The sequence below is a fragment of the Ambystoma mexicanum genome, chromosome 4q (genome assembly GCF_040938575.1).
Source record: "Ambystoma mexicanum isolate Mex_15411 chromosome 4q, UKY_AmexF1_1, whole genome shotgun sequence".
NCBI classification, from domain to species: Eukaryota; Metazoa; Chordata; class Amphibia; order Caudata; family Ambystomatidae; genus Ambystoma; species Ambystoma mexicanum.
The window spans coordinates 307,445,671-307,459,974 of record NC_090928.1 but is presented as its reverse complement, the minus strand read 5'-3'; the positions used below and the strand labels follow the sequence as shown (position 1 = coordinate 307,459,974).

At 46.1% G+C, this 14,304-nt stretch overlaps 1 protein-coding gene across 1 annotated transcript in view; it reads left to right on the top strand.

The window, feature by feature from the left end:
• The window catches only part of EZR (ezrin), a 188,679-nt gene that overhangs the window by 114,056 nt on the left and 60,319 nt on the right, over positions 1 to 14,304 (top strand). The window contains exon 4 of the mRNA XM_069607887.1: positions 11,461 to 11,556. Within this exon, the coding sequence (XP_069463988.1) occupies positions 11,461 to 11,556 (96 nt within the window). The remainder of the gene's footprint in view (positions 1 to 11,460; positions 11,557 to 14,304) is intronic.

Below are 14,304 nucleotides of genomic sequence, written 5' to 3'. Positions count from 1 at the left end.
CTGCCCTAACCATGTCTTGCTCGTCCCGTCATTGTATTTGTTGAGCATTGATGGTGTCATTTGAAACAGAAGCGATGCACATGGGAAGCAATACACATAACAGAGGCAGTCTCACGGCCGGGTGCCTTTGAAATTGGGGGTGTCAGGGGGGTTGCTAGGGGTGGGGGGGCTGAAGGGGCTATAGCCCTGGGTCTTTTGATTGTAGCCCTGGATAGAAGCTCAGGTGCTACAACCAAAAGGCTAGCTAGCCCCGGGTCCCGACAGTCCCAACATTAGTGTAGCCTCTGATCTTTTCCAGACCTAGCAACACCCCTGGGTGGTGGAGATCTGAATGAGGAATAAACAGCTGATGAAGGGTAGCTTGGTGTGGCCTGTATCCGGGACAGACCAAGGGCAGACATAAACAGGGTAGACAATAAGGTCTGAGTGTCGTAAAGTATGATATGGGCCATAGACGTGTTCGCATTAGGTTCACGCTTCACTGGCATTATCAGGAGAGAAGGCTGGGGTAAGTTAGGGAGGTCCAATTAGGGGATTGGGAACGCCCCTTCCATGGCTTATAAGTGGAGCTGTAGTCTGGTGTCAAACCGTTCCGCCGATAGGCTGGTTTTTATGTCGGGTGGAAGGGGGCATATAGAGAGATGGAGCGGAAGTTGGAGGAGGCACCGAGGGTTGGGGAAGGGACGGGCGATGTCGATGAGCATGGAGAATTAGATTTTGGAGGGAGAGAGAGTTTAGAGAGGGAAACAGTCAGCAAGGTAGTTTGGGGGAAGGCCGTGAAGGGATGTACAAATGAGGAGCAGGAATCTAAAGAGAGCGATTTTGCATGGAGAAGCCACCCGGCGTGGGGGTGGTGTGCACTGGTGGGTGATGATCTTGGTAGGTTTAAGAGTGCGAGCATTGAAGGACGTTTCATTTTTCAGTCATCCCGGTACCCTTTCTTCAAACATCTGACTCATCTTACTTTGACCCTCAAATTATCTTCTTAACTTATCACAAAATATCACAACACTGCTTCCACCAGGACATGGTTTTATGCATCATCCGCCACATTTGCCCTTTTCACGCGTCACTCGCTTCACCATTCCATCCTGTCTCTTTTACATATGCAACAATTGCTTTGTTTTCCGTGGAAATCGGGGGTGTTGGATAACACATAATGTGGCATTTAATGAGGCATTCTGGGTAGTAAAGTAGCACGTAGTAGTGAAGTGCCTGATGATGGCCCATTCGATACTTATCTGCTACGTGTTATAATCCAGCACTTTGTGCAGTTTTCCTGCACTTTCAACGCATAATGCTTCCAAGCATATCTAAGGACAGATGTCAGTTAATCTACCTTTCTGGATAACAAAGTGCCACACGACAAACCCTTTGCTAAACCTCTTAGCCACTATCCTATCCGTTTCTGGTACCTCCTTTGGGATGTGCCATATCAGCACCAAATACACCTCTGGCTGCGGCCTTTCCAGATCCTAGGTACTGACCGGCTACCAGCTTGCCATCTGGCTTATTCCGAATGAAGCACCTTGCTAGCAGGGCTGTGGCTGTAACCTTGCTACCTGCTCCTTTCCTGGTCGGTTTGCCTTCCTCATTGTGTTGAGCAATTTTATGGCTATGCATTATAAGCCCTCCAGCACTCATGTGTTAACTGTGAATAAATAGCAACCTGCAAAGAGTCCTCATCATAATGCTTCAAGTTATCTTACCACCTGCTTATTCAGTCGTCTCTTGCTTCCCTTAATTTTTGTATTCCTTTGATTCTGCGATTTCTGCCATTTGCTCTACTTTTTACCCACCCTCATCCCAATTTAGGGACTTTAACGACTTTCGTGTGCAATATGTTATGTTACTTGGCATTTATATAGCGCCTTATGTATCATTGGTATGACCTCAAAGCGCTGGTTGGTTGAACGCCCTCGGGAACCGCAGTTCAAGTCAGTAGAGAGAGAGAGTTGTATGGTGCGTGGGTGCACCGGATATGTGTGCAGCTGGTGTGGTTGTTGCATGATAGCTGCTTCTTTGCGGTAGGTGTGGTGCTGAGGAAATCGGTTGGATGTGTTCAGTCTGGAGGGGGAGCACCCAGACTGAGTTTTGGCTGCGTTAGGCCTGAGGAGACGCCTAAGCTAGCGTTATGTGCTCAGCCAGCTGTGTTTTATTAGGATGATGGGGAGTTCGTGGGGTCGTGTGAGTATGAGAACAGCTATACCGAATGTGTCATAGTATAGCTGTGTTCTAGTAGAGTGATGTGTGGAGTCGACATTCTTTGCAAGCCCTCTCTGCTGCATTGGACTGGATGGCACCCACCTTAATTGTGGGGGCCAAATTTCGGCCATTTTGTTTAGCCGCGGTTAACACGCCTCCAAATGCATACGTGTTTTCCGTCATGGATGACCCAGGGTTTCAACAATGAGTGATTGGTGGCACACATCCACTTAGACATACGTTATATTTGATCATTCCTAAGAGCATGCTCTAGTTTTATTGGATTGGCTGCAAGTTATCTGGTTGTTCTGCTTTGACCTCAGATTTCAGGTCGCACTAAAAAAATGAGTGCCTGCGGTTGGACCACTTTGCAACCGACTGTGGCCCATTCGGAATCCCCCTTGCCAGACATTCCAATGCTCCGCTGCGTGGAAACCCTAAGCAGCGACCTCAGCAAGTGATATAGCGCTATGTTTACATTATGAAACTGAACCATGTCAGCAATAATGTTGTAGCTACCTCAGGAATCTAGTTACAAATATCAAAAAAGTAAACTTAGTCATTAAGTGATGTACTGTACAAATATCTGATATTTGTTTATGAACATGCTTGCACTATAGTGGAAAATACCTACCACATGTGGGCAAAGAGAGTAAATGAAGTTCTCCCAACAATTTGTCTTGCTTGTTTGGGGGCATCCATCCTACTAGCCAGGAAAATCACATTTGCATCCTCCTATGTCCTGATCTAAAATGCTGGCCTTTAGTCATCACTAAAGAAACGAGTTCCTGGTGATCAACCAATGCCTTCCCTCACCTACTGTTCAACTTTCCTGGTTGATTGGTGGTAAAGATGCTGATTCTTCATTAGACCCAGTGGTAGACAGGGTCTTGAGAGCCCATGCAGATCTTTTTGCTCCAATGATTTCCTCCCTCATTAAGTCCTTTGAGGATGGTCTGATGCGTCAATGTCTTGAAATTCTAATTATCCTTTGTTGCCAAAGTGCTCTAGGCCCTTGCGTTTTGGCCCACAAAAAATTGCGTGTTGTTGCTAAGATGACATTGATTGGTTAACTTCACTCCTTTCTGCAAGCTCGCCACTGTCTGGCCCACCACCAATCAGTGCAAACAGAGAATCGAATCCGACCTGTTGAAGATCTGGGAAGAATTGCTTGCGAGGGTAAACCTTGGATGGTCTGTGCCGTGTTCTACAGTAGACCGTTATGTTCTCCTGAATTGAATGACAGAGTCGAGGTCATCGGCCGATCATTATAATGGTTTATCAACTTCCTCACTAAAATTTCAGACTAAAAGTGAGCCGATTTATTAGCCAGCCTGTGGAATTGTTTGTTGTGTTCCACAAGTCTCCCCACGTTTATCTTTTATTTTTTCCATCTTCATGACCGTATTATTTGTACTGCTTAAACCATGCCCATGCACCATACATTTTCAGCCCAAAGATGTGTGCCTTTTTCCAAGGGGAGGGTTCGAAATTGAGGGCTATTTAGCTCCCACTTGTAACTTAGTAGAGCCTGGTTAGCTTTACACAAACAGCTACTAGGAGCTACTTTTGGCTCCCTAGGCCAACTGATGCCGAACAAACACACCTATGTGAATTTAACTATGTGCATTTTGCAAAACCTATGAATAAACATTGGGGCGTGTCTGTACCTCATAGTAAAGCATAATGGATTGGAAATTATGGCAAATGATAATTGTACATCTCATGTGAAAGTTAGATTTGTGGAACACTATGTACTAGCTCCTGGTTCCCCAGTGGTAGGTAGCTCCTGGTCACTGGTCAATGTAGGCTAACCAGGAGCTGCCTTTAGCTCCTGCTTATCTAAAGCTAATTTCGATCCCTGAAGGGTGTCTTCTGATACTGGATCCTTTACATCATTAGCAGAACGTTCTCCACCCCTTATTAAATGGATGAATTTCAGCCAACTCCATATTCAGGTTAGAAATACCAGAGTCTTTCTCTGACTGTGAGGGTAGGGCACTACTGGACAATCTTCAAGCTCGCCCTCAAACCTTCTGAAATGTATTTACAAATAGGAGTGAGTCTCGACTGTAAAATACAATGACCCTGAAATATTCATGGGACACTCCCGAACTCCTATATAGTCTCCCAAAGGGATTATGGACCGGCAGGCAGAGTTTTGGGGCTCTGATCTACCTATTGGCACATGGCATGGTAGCTCCCTCCATTATGAATTGTGGTAAGGCATGGCATGGTGGCCCCCACCCACCATCCCTTGAGATGCAATGAACTTGCCCAACCCTTACCATTGTGTGCCTCTCTCTCTGCCTGCATGCCACTGGTATATCCGCCTGGCCGACTGCCTGTGGTGCATGGATCATTTTTCCACTTCTATCACAGATATACAAAAATTATTTCTGGAGTGGTCAAAGCCTTATTTTCGCAAGGGGAATGGAAGGGTGGTTGCTGACATTCAAATCTGCCAGCACGAACAGGAGGAATGTTTCTGCTAAAAAAGTTTTTGTAAAATCTAATTTAATTCAGGAACTTTGGAAATTTGGGAGGTTCAAAGTATGCTGAAACATGTTTGGGCAGGGCTGCTTCCACTCTTCTGCCACTCTGGGTGGACAAAATAAAAACCTGTGTGGTGTACTTACTGTTCAGCTTTAGATTTCTGAACTAGTCGAGGCGTTTTGTTCAGTGTGCCATCTTTTGCACGCTTACAACTCTTCTGTCGCCAAAGTGCATGGCATTTGTAGCAAGGTTAAGGTTAGCTAGAGGCATGATTACTGCCAAAGGTAGTGGGCGTACACTTCTCAAATCTTTACTTCATATATCTCAGGAGGAGGGTGTAGGGACTAAATAAACCAGGGCATGTCTCTCGTGAGTCTGAATCGACCCCACTCGCACTATAATTGTTCTTTTATAATGCTATGTGCAGCCCGGGATTCGAACCTGTGCTGCTATGTTGTCTTGCTTCCAAAACAAACGCGTTGCCCCTGAGCTATCTTCCCAGCCTCTAGTTTTTTATGGTGGGAAGGATCACGGTGAACTCGAGTTATGTGGCCTATATAAGTGCTTTCTTATTCTGGTACTGGTCACCTCTTGAGAATAGGGTATTTGGCAAACTCCCCAAACCATTGATGCCAATCTCGTGATCACTTGCACGTTCAGAAGCTGAAGGTCTGCTTGTTCTGAGGGTTCAGCAGCGTTAGACCAGTGTCTCGAAAGCGTTTAGGCACTGTGTGGTGTGTTCATGTGGTTTATCATCCAGTCACTTCAAGGGAAGGTCATACAACATTTTCCCCCATGTAAACTATTGTCCTCATTTTGTCCAATCAAGACTTTTTTAATTTTTAAAATGCTTTATTTGCCGTTTGCTTTAAAGGCAATTCAGTAGAAGAGTACAGTAGAAATAATGAATTAATCAGTCCTATCAGACAGTTATTCTAATCAATCTTATCCAAAAGCAAAAGGCACCCGCAAGGTCAATTCTTTCACTCCTCATCCTGCCAATTGTCTTGCTTCCCTGCATTAATTTATTTGTTTATTTTTGCATTTATAAAGCACTCAAAGCCTGCAGGCATCCAGGCGCTGGTTGCAGAGGGGGAATGGGGGAGGGAGACATCAGAAGGCCTAAGGAGGAATACAGAGTCAGTTGAATAGTCTGGTTTTAAGTTGTTTTCTGAATGGCTAGAAAGCGGTTTCGGGCCTCAGTTGGGGTGGCAGGGAGTTCCAGAGTCGTGTGGCGATGGTTGGGAAGCTAGCGCCTCCAGCTTTCGATCGGGTGAAACGCAGGACGATCAGACGGTCGCTGTAGGCTGCTCTGGTTGGTCTTGAATAAGTATGTTTAGTGATTCTGCGTGAAAGGTAGAGTGGTGCAGAGGTCGAGAGGAAGCAGTGGGTCAGAGAGTATTTTGAAGTTGATTCCCTCTCTTATGGGTAGCCAATGGGCAGCTTTTCTGTGGACTGTCACATGGTTCCGTTTGGTCAGGTTCAAGACTGCGTGGATAGCATTGTTCTGTATAGTCTGGAGTTTGTTGAGGTAGCACTTAGAGGTACATGCAAGGAGGGAGTTGCAGTAGTCTAGTTGGGAGCTGATTACTGCTCTGACTATGGTTAGTCGGTCTAGTGTGGCAAGGAAGGGTTTGGCAGCATTAAGGAGCTTGTTAGTATGGGCAGGTGATGAGGCGATAGCATTGACATGGCGGGTCATGCTGAGGTTGGAATCGAGGTAGACACCCAGAGTTTTGACATGTGGGGAGACTGGATGGTGAAGGTGTCGATGGTGAAGGATTGGAAGGCCGGGCATGAAAAACAAAATATGGAAAAACAAAACAGAACAGAACATCAAAGGCTATCATCTGTCCTCCGCGCCTATGGTGAGTGAAATGAGGGAGTGGTGATTGATTTCACATGCTGGTCGGAGACTAGTTCTTCATTTATTTTTTGATTTGTTCATTCAGCCAAGTGTTTGACCACCTGGTGGCCTTTCTTCACTCCCAGTTGCCTGCTCCTCACTGGCATGATCCCGCTGCCCTGGCAGGGGCTGGAGGCGCAGGACTGCAGCTCCAGGCACATGCTCAGCTCATTGCCTTCTCATATTTTCTGCTCTGCCATCTCTCTCATATCAATAGTATACTCTCCATCAATGAGCTCTTGTTGTCATAATTGGCCTCCTTCCTACCTAGTGGTTAAAGTGGCGGCGTCATAGTTTGCACACCATGTGGTCTTGTACCATTTCCCTTCTGTGCGACACTGCATGCTGTGTACGGCAAACCACGTCACTTTATGCCGCCTCCAATATCCCTATAATCCCCAGCTGCTCTTCAATTGATTGAACACAAGTGTGTCATATTTCCTGCCTACCATTCATTTCATCCTGTCTTTCCTACTTGGACAGTCCTTATATTGAAATTGAGCAAAAACGCAACTGACATGTAACCTAATTTAATGGCAGAAAATCAAAACAAGCATTTGTATACAATTTCACCAAAAATGTAGACTACAATAACATGCACCTGCTATGACTACAATTGCCCAACATTGATTTTTGACCTTAGATATCTACAGCTCTACTTTACCCACTAATGGCGTCCCACTTGGCCCAGTGAACACACCTCGCATACACTCTCCCATCCCACCAAGTTTAGTGCGGGAGATGGTGGGCCCGACCCATACAACCCAGACTACTGATAAACCTGACACTCATAAGCCTCGGGTCACCACCATCACCCTGCACCAGGCCCTAGCACCATGAGCCTTTCTATCAGCCTACACTTTGGAGGCCTCTATTACTACCTGTATACTATACTATGGCCGTCAGCATCCTTCTAGTCTGTATCCCTGGACACCTCCTCGAGATTGTTCTTGTGTTTATGAAGCATACTTTTCTCAACAGTTCCTTACTCATAACATTTGTCAGTTCCTCTTTTTGTTCTCTCTTTCATTTTTGTCTTTCTTTCTACTTGTATTCCTCTTTTCCCCCTCACTCTCGTTCTCTCTGCCTCCCCCTGTCTCCTCCGTCTCTAGCTGCAGCTCGGTCACCCTCAAATAGTAATATGCATCTTCTGATTTCATTAGGGTAGACTCCTCCCCTCCCCTTTACTCTATTAGCTGTGGCTTGTGAGCCCACTAGTATTTTTGCTGTTTTAAGTGATGACCTACAGCTATTTTTGTTTAAGTGAATTTTCCCCAAAGTCTCCTTTATGACTGCAACCTTGTGGGGCTACGAGAGCATGAGTACTTTGTTGTCCTCGGCTGTGCCCCCCCCCATACAGTGTGTTCAGTGGAGGTTAGTGATAGCTGTGTGTTGTCTTTACTTGGATTCACCACAGTGAAGCTATATCTACTGTGAGGTAGCCCTTCTTTGTTCCCTGCATGGGCAACATGTCTGTCTGGTATTTTATAAGCTCTGCACTTGAAGCACTAGCTATGTTGGTGTCTTGAGGTAGTTTCCTAGTAGGAATCATCTTATATGGTTATTTACCTTTCCAGACTCTACACTGAGCCGAAACTGGTGCCACTGAATGATTGGAATCCAGTTTGGGCTGGATGATGTGGTCTCAGACACCTTAATCCACAGCTGTGTGTGTGTCTGCGCCCAAGAAAGTGGTATTGTGGCTGGCTAATCCTGATTGGATAGCTGCCTAAACTTTCAATGGTGCACAGAGAATGATTGGAGAGCAGGGCTGACTTCCATCTTCATGAGTGTTGACTTCCATCTCCAAGAAGCCAAGCCATTTCTTCAGACGGCTACAGGGCCTGACTCTGAAGTAGCAGAGAGACCACCACAATGCTGAGGACTCCTGGCAAAGAAGCTCCGGAACTTACTCCTGATCCTCCTCAGTGGAAGCTCAATCTCAACGACCAGAGGCAACCTGTTTCAGGTGATGTCCGTCCTTAGACTGTATGGAACAATTGGTTCAACCCCCACTGCAGCCTTTTGTGTCGCTCCCTTACGTTCTTGCAGCATGATCTCTCATCACAAAAGTGGGAGCCAGTGCTGTCTCATGGAGACTTGACAGCATTTCTCCTGCTGTGTCCATCTGCTGCTCCTCTTCAGGGCTTGTCCGGAAGGACATCCAGAGCTTCCGTTCTGAGGGGCCATCTTTTGTCCTACCTACATAAAGTACTGGCTTTATCATACAATGACCTGTGCCGAAGGGTCTGTTCTGTGTCCTCTTAACCGCTGCTGCCGTTCCTAGCCCCACCAATTCCATGGTCATATCTTTTGAATACTTTTATCTTGTTTGCCATCCCTATCCTCCGGCACCAGAGGGGCTACCTTCAGTCCTTCTTTCCAGAACCTTAACTGTGACATTGGAAACCCGATACTGCAACCAGTCCCTACACCCAGGTCATGTCGCTCCTTAGCAGCCTGGGCAATGTCTCTGAGGCTCTTTTTCTCTAAATCCATTGCTGACATCCATCTAATATACTTGGGATTAGAGGCGCTTCTCTTACAGACAATCTTCCCAGGTGCTACCAATCAAATTGTCTGGCTCGTTCTTTCATTGTTCTTTTCAAATCCCTCCTCCAAAAAGGTCTTAGGTCGGCAAAGCTGGGTCAGAGACCCATCTCCTCAGGTTCTCCATTGAATTGAATTGAATTGAATTGATATTTTATTTCTATCGCGCTCGTACACAAGTGTTTCAGAGCGCGACAAGGCAAGGGAGGGGAACAGGGGAGAACAAAACAACGATCTTACTAGGCCCAGTGACATTGAGAACGCACAAGTTTCACGGGTCTAGGGGGAGGGGAAAAGTGCAAGGAAGGGGGGAGAAGTGGAAAGTGCGGAGCAAAAGGAGAAGAGAATGAATAATCGGCAGTCCTGAGGTGGTTGCTTCTGCAGCTCCCTGAGACACTGCTAAAGTTGACCCTTTTCCTGCAGTGAGGAGCTGCTAATGGACTTTGCGTTCTAGCCTTTACAGAAACTTTCGGACACTTTAAAACTGTAACAAATGTAGCTGAATAATTACCTCCCTTTTTTTTTAAATGTAACTCTTTTATCAAGAGGGTTACCTGTATTTTCTGGAGACAATGTTACTATTTAAAAACTCAAGCCTGGTTTTTAGTACTTAACTGTTTGTAGATATTACTTGACTTCATCACTTGCATTTAAACAAAGGTGTAAATATTTACAGTAATTATACTGTATGGCAATCCTTTACTGCTGTGTGTGTGTTGTGCCATCTTATCACCCCCTTCGAACATTGAAGCCATTTTTCAGCCAGGCTACCATTGTGAGTCAGCATTAACCTGGTGGAAACCCTGCCCCTCCACTAGCCTCTTCTAAAGCCCTCACCAGAGAACACGAGAATACCTCCTAACACCTTCTGCCCCATCAGATGTCCCTCACCCCCACATCTCTAGCAATAACCTTCGAATAGATATCCTTATGTGAGCGTGTGGTGATATTTATTCAGACGGCCCCACAAAACGAACCAAAGATTAGCAATATTCTTCTTGAATCCAGCTGCCATTTCACTAGACAACATTGAACCTAAACAGGGGTTCACAGCTGCCTCCCGAAGGTTCAGTGCTTTGTTTATTTTACAACATGTAATTGATAATGATCCAGACATCTAAGTTCCCAATGAAAGAGCGCGGTACCTGGAATTCTGGGTCACTTGCAGAGGAGCAGTGGAGAGACAGGGAATGTGTGCAGTAAAGTAACAGACCTGGCTGGTAAGGTGTATTGCTGCATATTTGGGATACTTTGGTGTTTTTAGCCTAATCTTTCCAGAGGGATGAGGCCCTTTGCAGGCTGTCGATGAACCTGCAATGTAATAGACAGACAAAACCAAGCTTCTTCTCCTTATCCTCTGGCAAGAGAATAGTGGCCAAATGCTGAACCCACCTGAAGGGGAAGCAGCACTTGGGGTGAATTGCCAGCACCAAGAATGGCAACCCTGCCAACAGTTGGTACATGAGACCCCCTATTCCTTTCCCCATTCTATGGAGGTACATGGCCCCACGTGTGAACTTCATGATTGCACTTTCCGTGATTGAGATTCTGTTGTCCCCAAAGCTCCCTGAAATTGGTGAAAAGGGATATGTTGGCACTATATGAACATTATAAAATAAACGTCAAAAGTTGAAACAAGGAGTGCTTCATAATGGACCTTTCACTCTTGCCCATGCGTCTCCTGGGGTCCATGGGAGGATTCTGTGCTTTACCTGGGGATGATCGTTTTTGATAAATCCCCCCAGATCGATCTGTGAGGCAGGGCTGAGTGTTGCCTTGTGTGGGACATTTTGAAAAGGGTTGGAAGGTGGGGCTTAAGTGGGGCGTGGACAAGTAAATCTTACCTTCTACGTGATTTAAATCACTAATCAAATAATTGCATGCATGATGATTAAACACTTTCACTTGATTCTTACAGCTGGCAGGTGCCAGCGGGTTGACTATAGGTAGCTAATGAAACCATACATCCACTGACAGAAAAATCAGAAATCATGTTTGTTTGTTTTTTAGTTACTGAACAAGCATTATTTTAAAAAATATATATTTATTGTGTTTTAGTTAAAAAAAATCGACTTTTCACAAAACAAGAACAGTCTGTGTTTCAACATCAAATCATGAAGTAAAAAGCAATAAAACATGCAATAAAACGGAACATGCTGTGGGTGGCTTCAAGGAGCTCCGCCTGACCCGCTTGCTTTGGCGCCTGGCTGTCAAACAGTAGGCCGCAAGCACCCTGCAGAATGATACCCTGTGAAAGCTCCTCTTTGACATGTGCACCAACATTCCGTGTGTTTTGTACGCAGGTGGTGAAGACGGTGGGTCTGCGTGAAATCTGGTACTTCGGCCTTCAGTATGTGGACACCAAAGGATGCGCAACGTGGCTGAAGCTTGAGAAAAAGGTACGTGACGTGGGTTAGGCCTTGCTTTATGGAGCCTTCGTGGCTCACTTTGCTGCTGCTGTGCGCGCAGACACTGGTGCAGTGTCACTGCCTGTTGGGTGGCCTGTTGACTGCTACATGTATTTTAAATGGCAGACATGTTCATCTGCAAACTCTACTGCGTGCGTTCACGTAACTCCTGACAGAAAATTATGGCCTAATTACAAGTGTGCCGGGCTTGGAAAAAATGCAGGAAAACAGGGCAGAAATTCCGGCCCTGGCATATTTTCTAGACAGGCACACTTCAAGTTTGCTGGCGGGGGGGCCATGGATCTCCGGGCATGCCTGGCCGCTGCCGCTAAATCAGGCCCCTACCGGCAAATAATTGCCGGAATCACTGGCACCGGTACTACCAATGCTGGCAATTCTGGCAATCCCATCCCATGGAGCCGGGACTCCATGGGAATGGGAATTTACCAGTACTTCGCCACCCATAATATCGCAGTAATACCAGAATATCGGGTGGCGGAGACAGTAAGACAGGTTTGCCGGAATTATCGAGGGGATACCAGCAAACCTATAATGAGGGCCATAGTCTTTGATGAACAGGCAAATAGCTTTGCACATGTGTTGACCGGTTCCTGTTTAAATGCATTTTAGTTCACCTCATCCGTTCCATGCAGGGATCACTGGCTAGCTTGTTTCCTATACTTCTTTCTGTCCACTTGTCCCGCCTCCACCTCATAGGTACGAGCATCCTTGCCCTCACCCTGGCTTATCTCCTTTTCCTGTCATGTTGTGTTTCCTTTTGAGTTCGCTCATTCCTGTTTGCTAGTTTGCGTGCTTTCCCTGCTCAGCTGCCATACGCCTATACACAGTGCATCTCTCCTTCATCTGCCCCTCTGCCAGCGGCCTCCTAGTTATGCTGGAGACCATGAAGGGGGAACTACAAGAACTAAATGCTACCTAGAACCCAGCGATGAGCCCTGCTACACTGATCAAAATAGACAACGTTCTTTGCTTTGAGCGCGAAAGCAGTAGCGTCCAACTGATGGCTCAGGAGCTACTAGTAGCGGTCAACCTGCCGATGAGTATCTCTCCAGCTGACTTTAGCCACCCTCCGTATCGTGCCAGATCAAGTTAAACAGTTAAAATAGAAGAAAGACTCAGGATGTAGGCACTACGACATGCGTTTCTTGGTCTACTCTTGACAGTTATTACATGGCATACTCCCCTACCCAAGAGTCTTCTCTCTACGTTCACCATGACAGGATGCTGCAGAGGCAAAGGGAGTGTACAGGCAGTGCAGGGGGCGGAGCATAGAGATAATACACGCCACAGAAAACTCTCAATGTCTGGCACAAGGAGGCAGGAGGTAGGGGACAAGAGGAACCGGTGAGCATTCTGTAACCCAAAAAGGCTGTATTTATTCACATTCACAAATAGTGCACTAGTGATTCCATTTTTTTTTTTATTTTTTATTAGATGATGGATTCCTAGTGAAGGAGTCAGTATAAGAGATGTCATTTTGGTTTGCGATGTACTCTTCATTAGTTTATACGAGGGACTCTGGATTGGCATTACATCCACCAGTGCCCCAAGGAGCGTCATACATGCAAATAGGTATAACTGGTGAATCCCAAGAAGCTAGTATATACAGCACCTCGAATCGCAGATGCTGGTTCACATGACAACCTGGCTCTCCCTTGATGCACACAACTGACAAGGTGGTCAATTTCCAAGGGAAATGGATGATCCTATGCTAGTTGTGTTTTAACTTGTGTATAATGTACCTATGCACCATCTTTTGTATATAGTTAAGTGGGGCATCTTGTGAGTGCAGCATCTTTCAACCACAGTATCTTTTGAATGTACTGCATGCTCCAGGTTAGGGTGAGATGTTTACCAGGCTGCCCAGGCAGCCTGAAATGTTGTTTGTGGTTGCTTGCATGATTTGTATTTATTTATTGGATATGTATAAGGTGCTTATACAGCAAGGCAGTGTTTCAAAGCGCCACAAGGTCGAAAGGAACGGAACAAGAGAGCAAGTATACTATGAAATTGACAGTGAATAACAGAAACGGACAGCAGTCCTACCTGGCCTTGTGACATTCAAACGTGTAAGTGCAGTGAAAGAAAGAGGGAAAAAGGTGGAAGTGGGGTGGGGTGGGGGTAGGTGCTATTAGGGTCCCCTAGGATAGGAAGTACCAGAGATGCCCGCAAGGAGGGCATCTGGAAAGTGCATGGGCAGAGACATCCCAGGCGAAGAGAGAGGTCTAGCGCTAAACAATGCAGAGTGGAGGCAAAACCCTTAAGGTCGGTGTGGGCACAGAGGGCAGTGTAGGAGGAAAAAGGGGAGAGGATACAGATCAGATGGGAGGTCCATAGGTCTGGAGAGGGGACACAGAAGAGGATATCAGTGATAGTCTGTCTGGAAGTAGCACTAACATAGGTGTTAGCAATAGGTAGGCCAGGATTAGAGGCCAAGAGATCTTTTTAAAGGTTTTTTCTACCAGACTTCGTGAGCGAGGAGGGAAAGGTGATAGAGTAACAGTTAGAATAGATGGGGTAGATGGAGACTTCCATAGAAGTGGCAGAGAAGAGGGGCAGTTTGAGAGGCTGCACAGTGCACAGGCAAACTCACCAGGAAGCCTAGCAGCCGAGGGAGGCAAGAAGAATTTGACATGAAACACACAAATGCAGTACAACATGGAGGGTGCATTGATGTAAACACACCTAAATTCGAATTTTACCAGAAGTGCACAAATG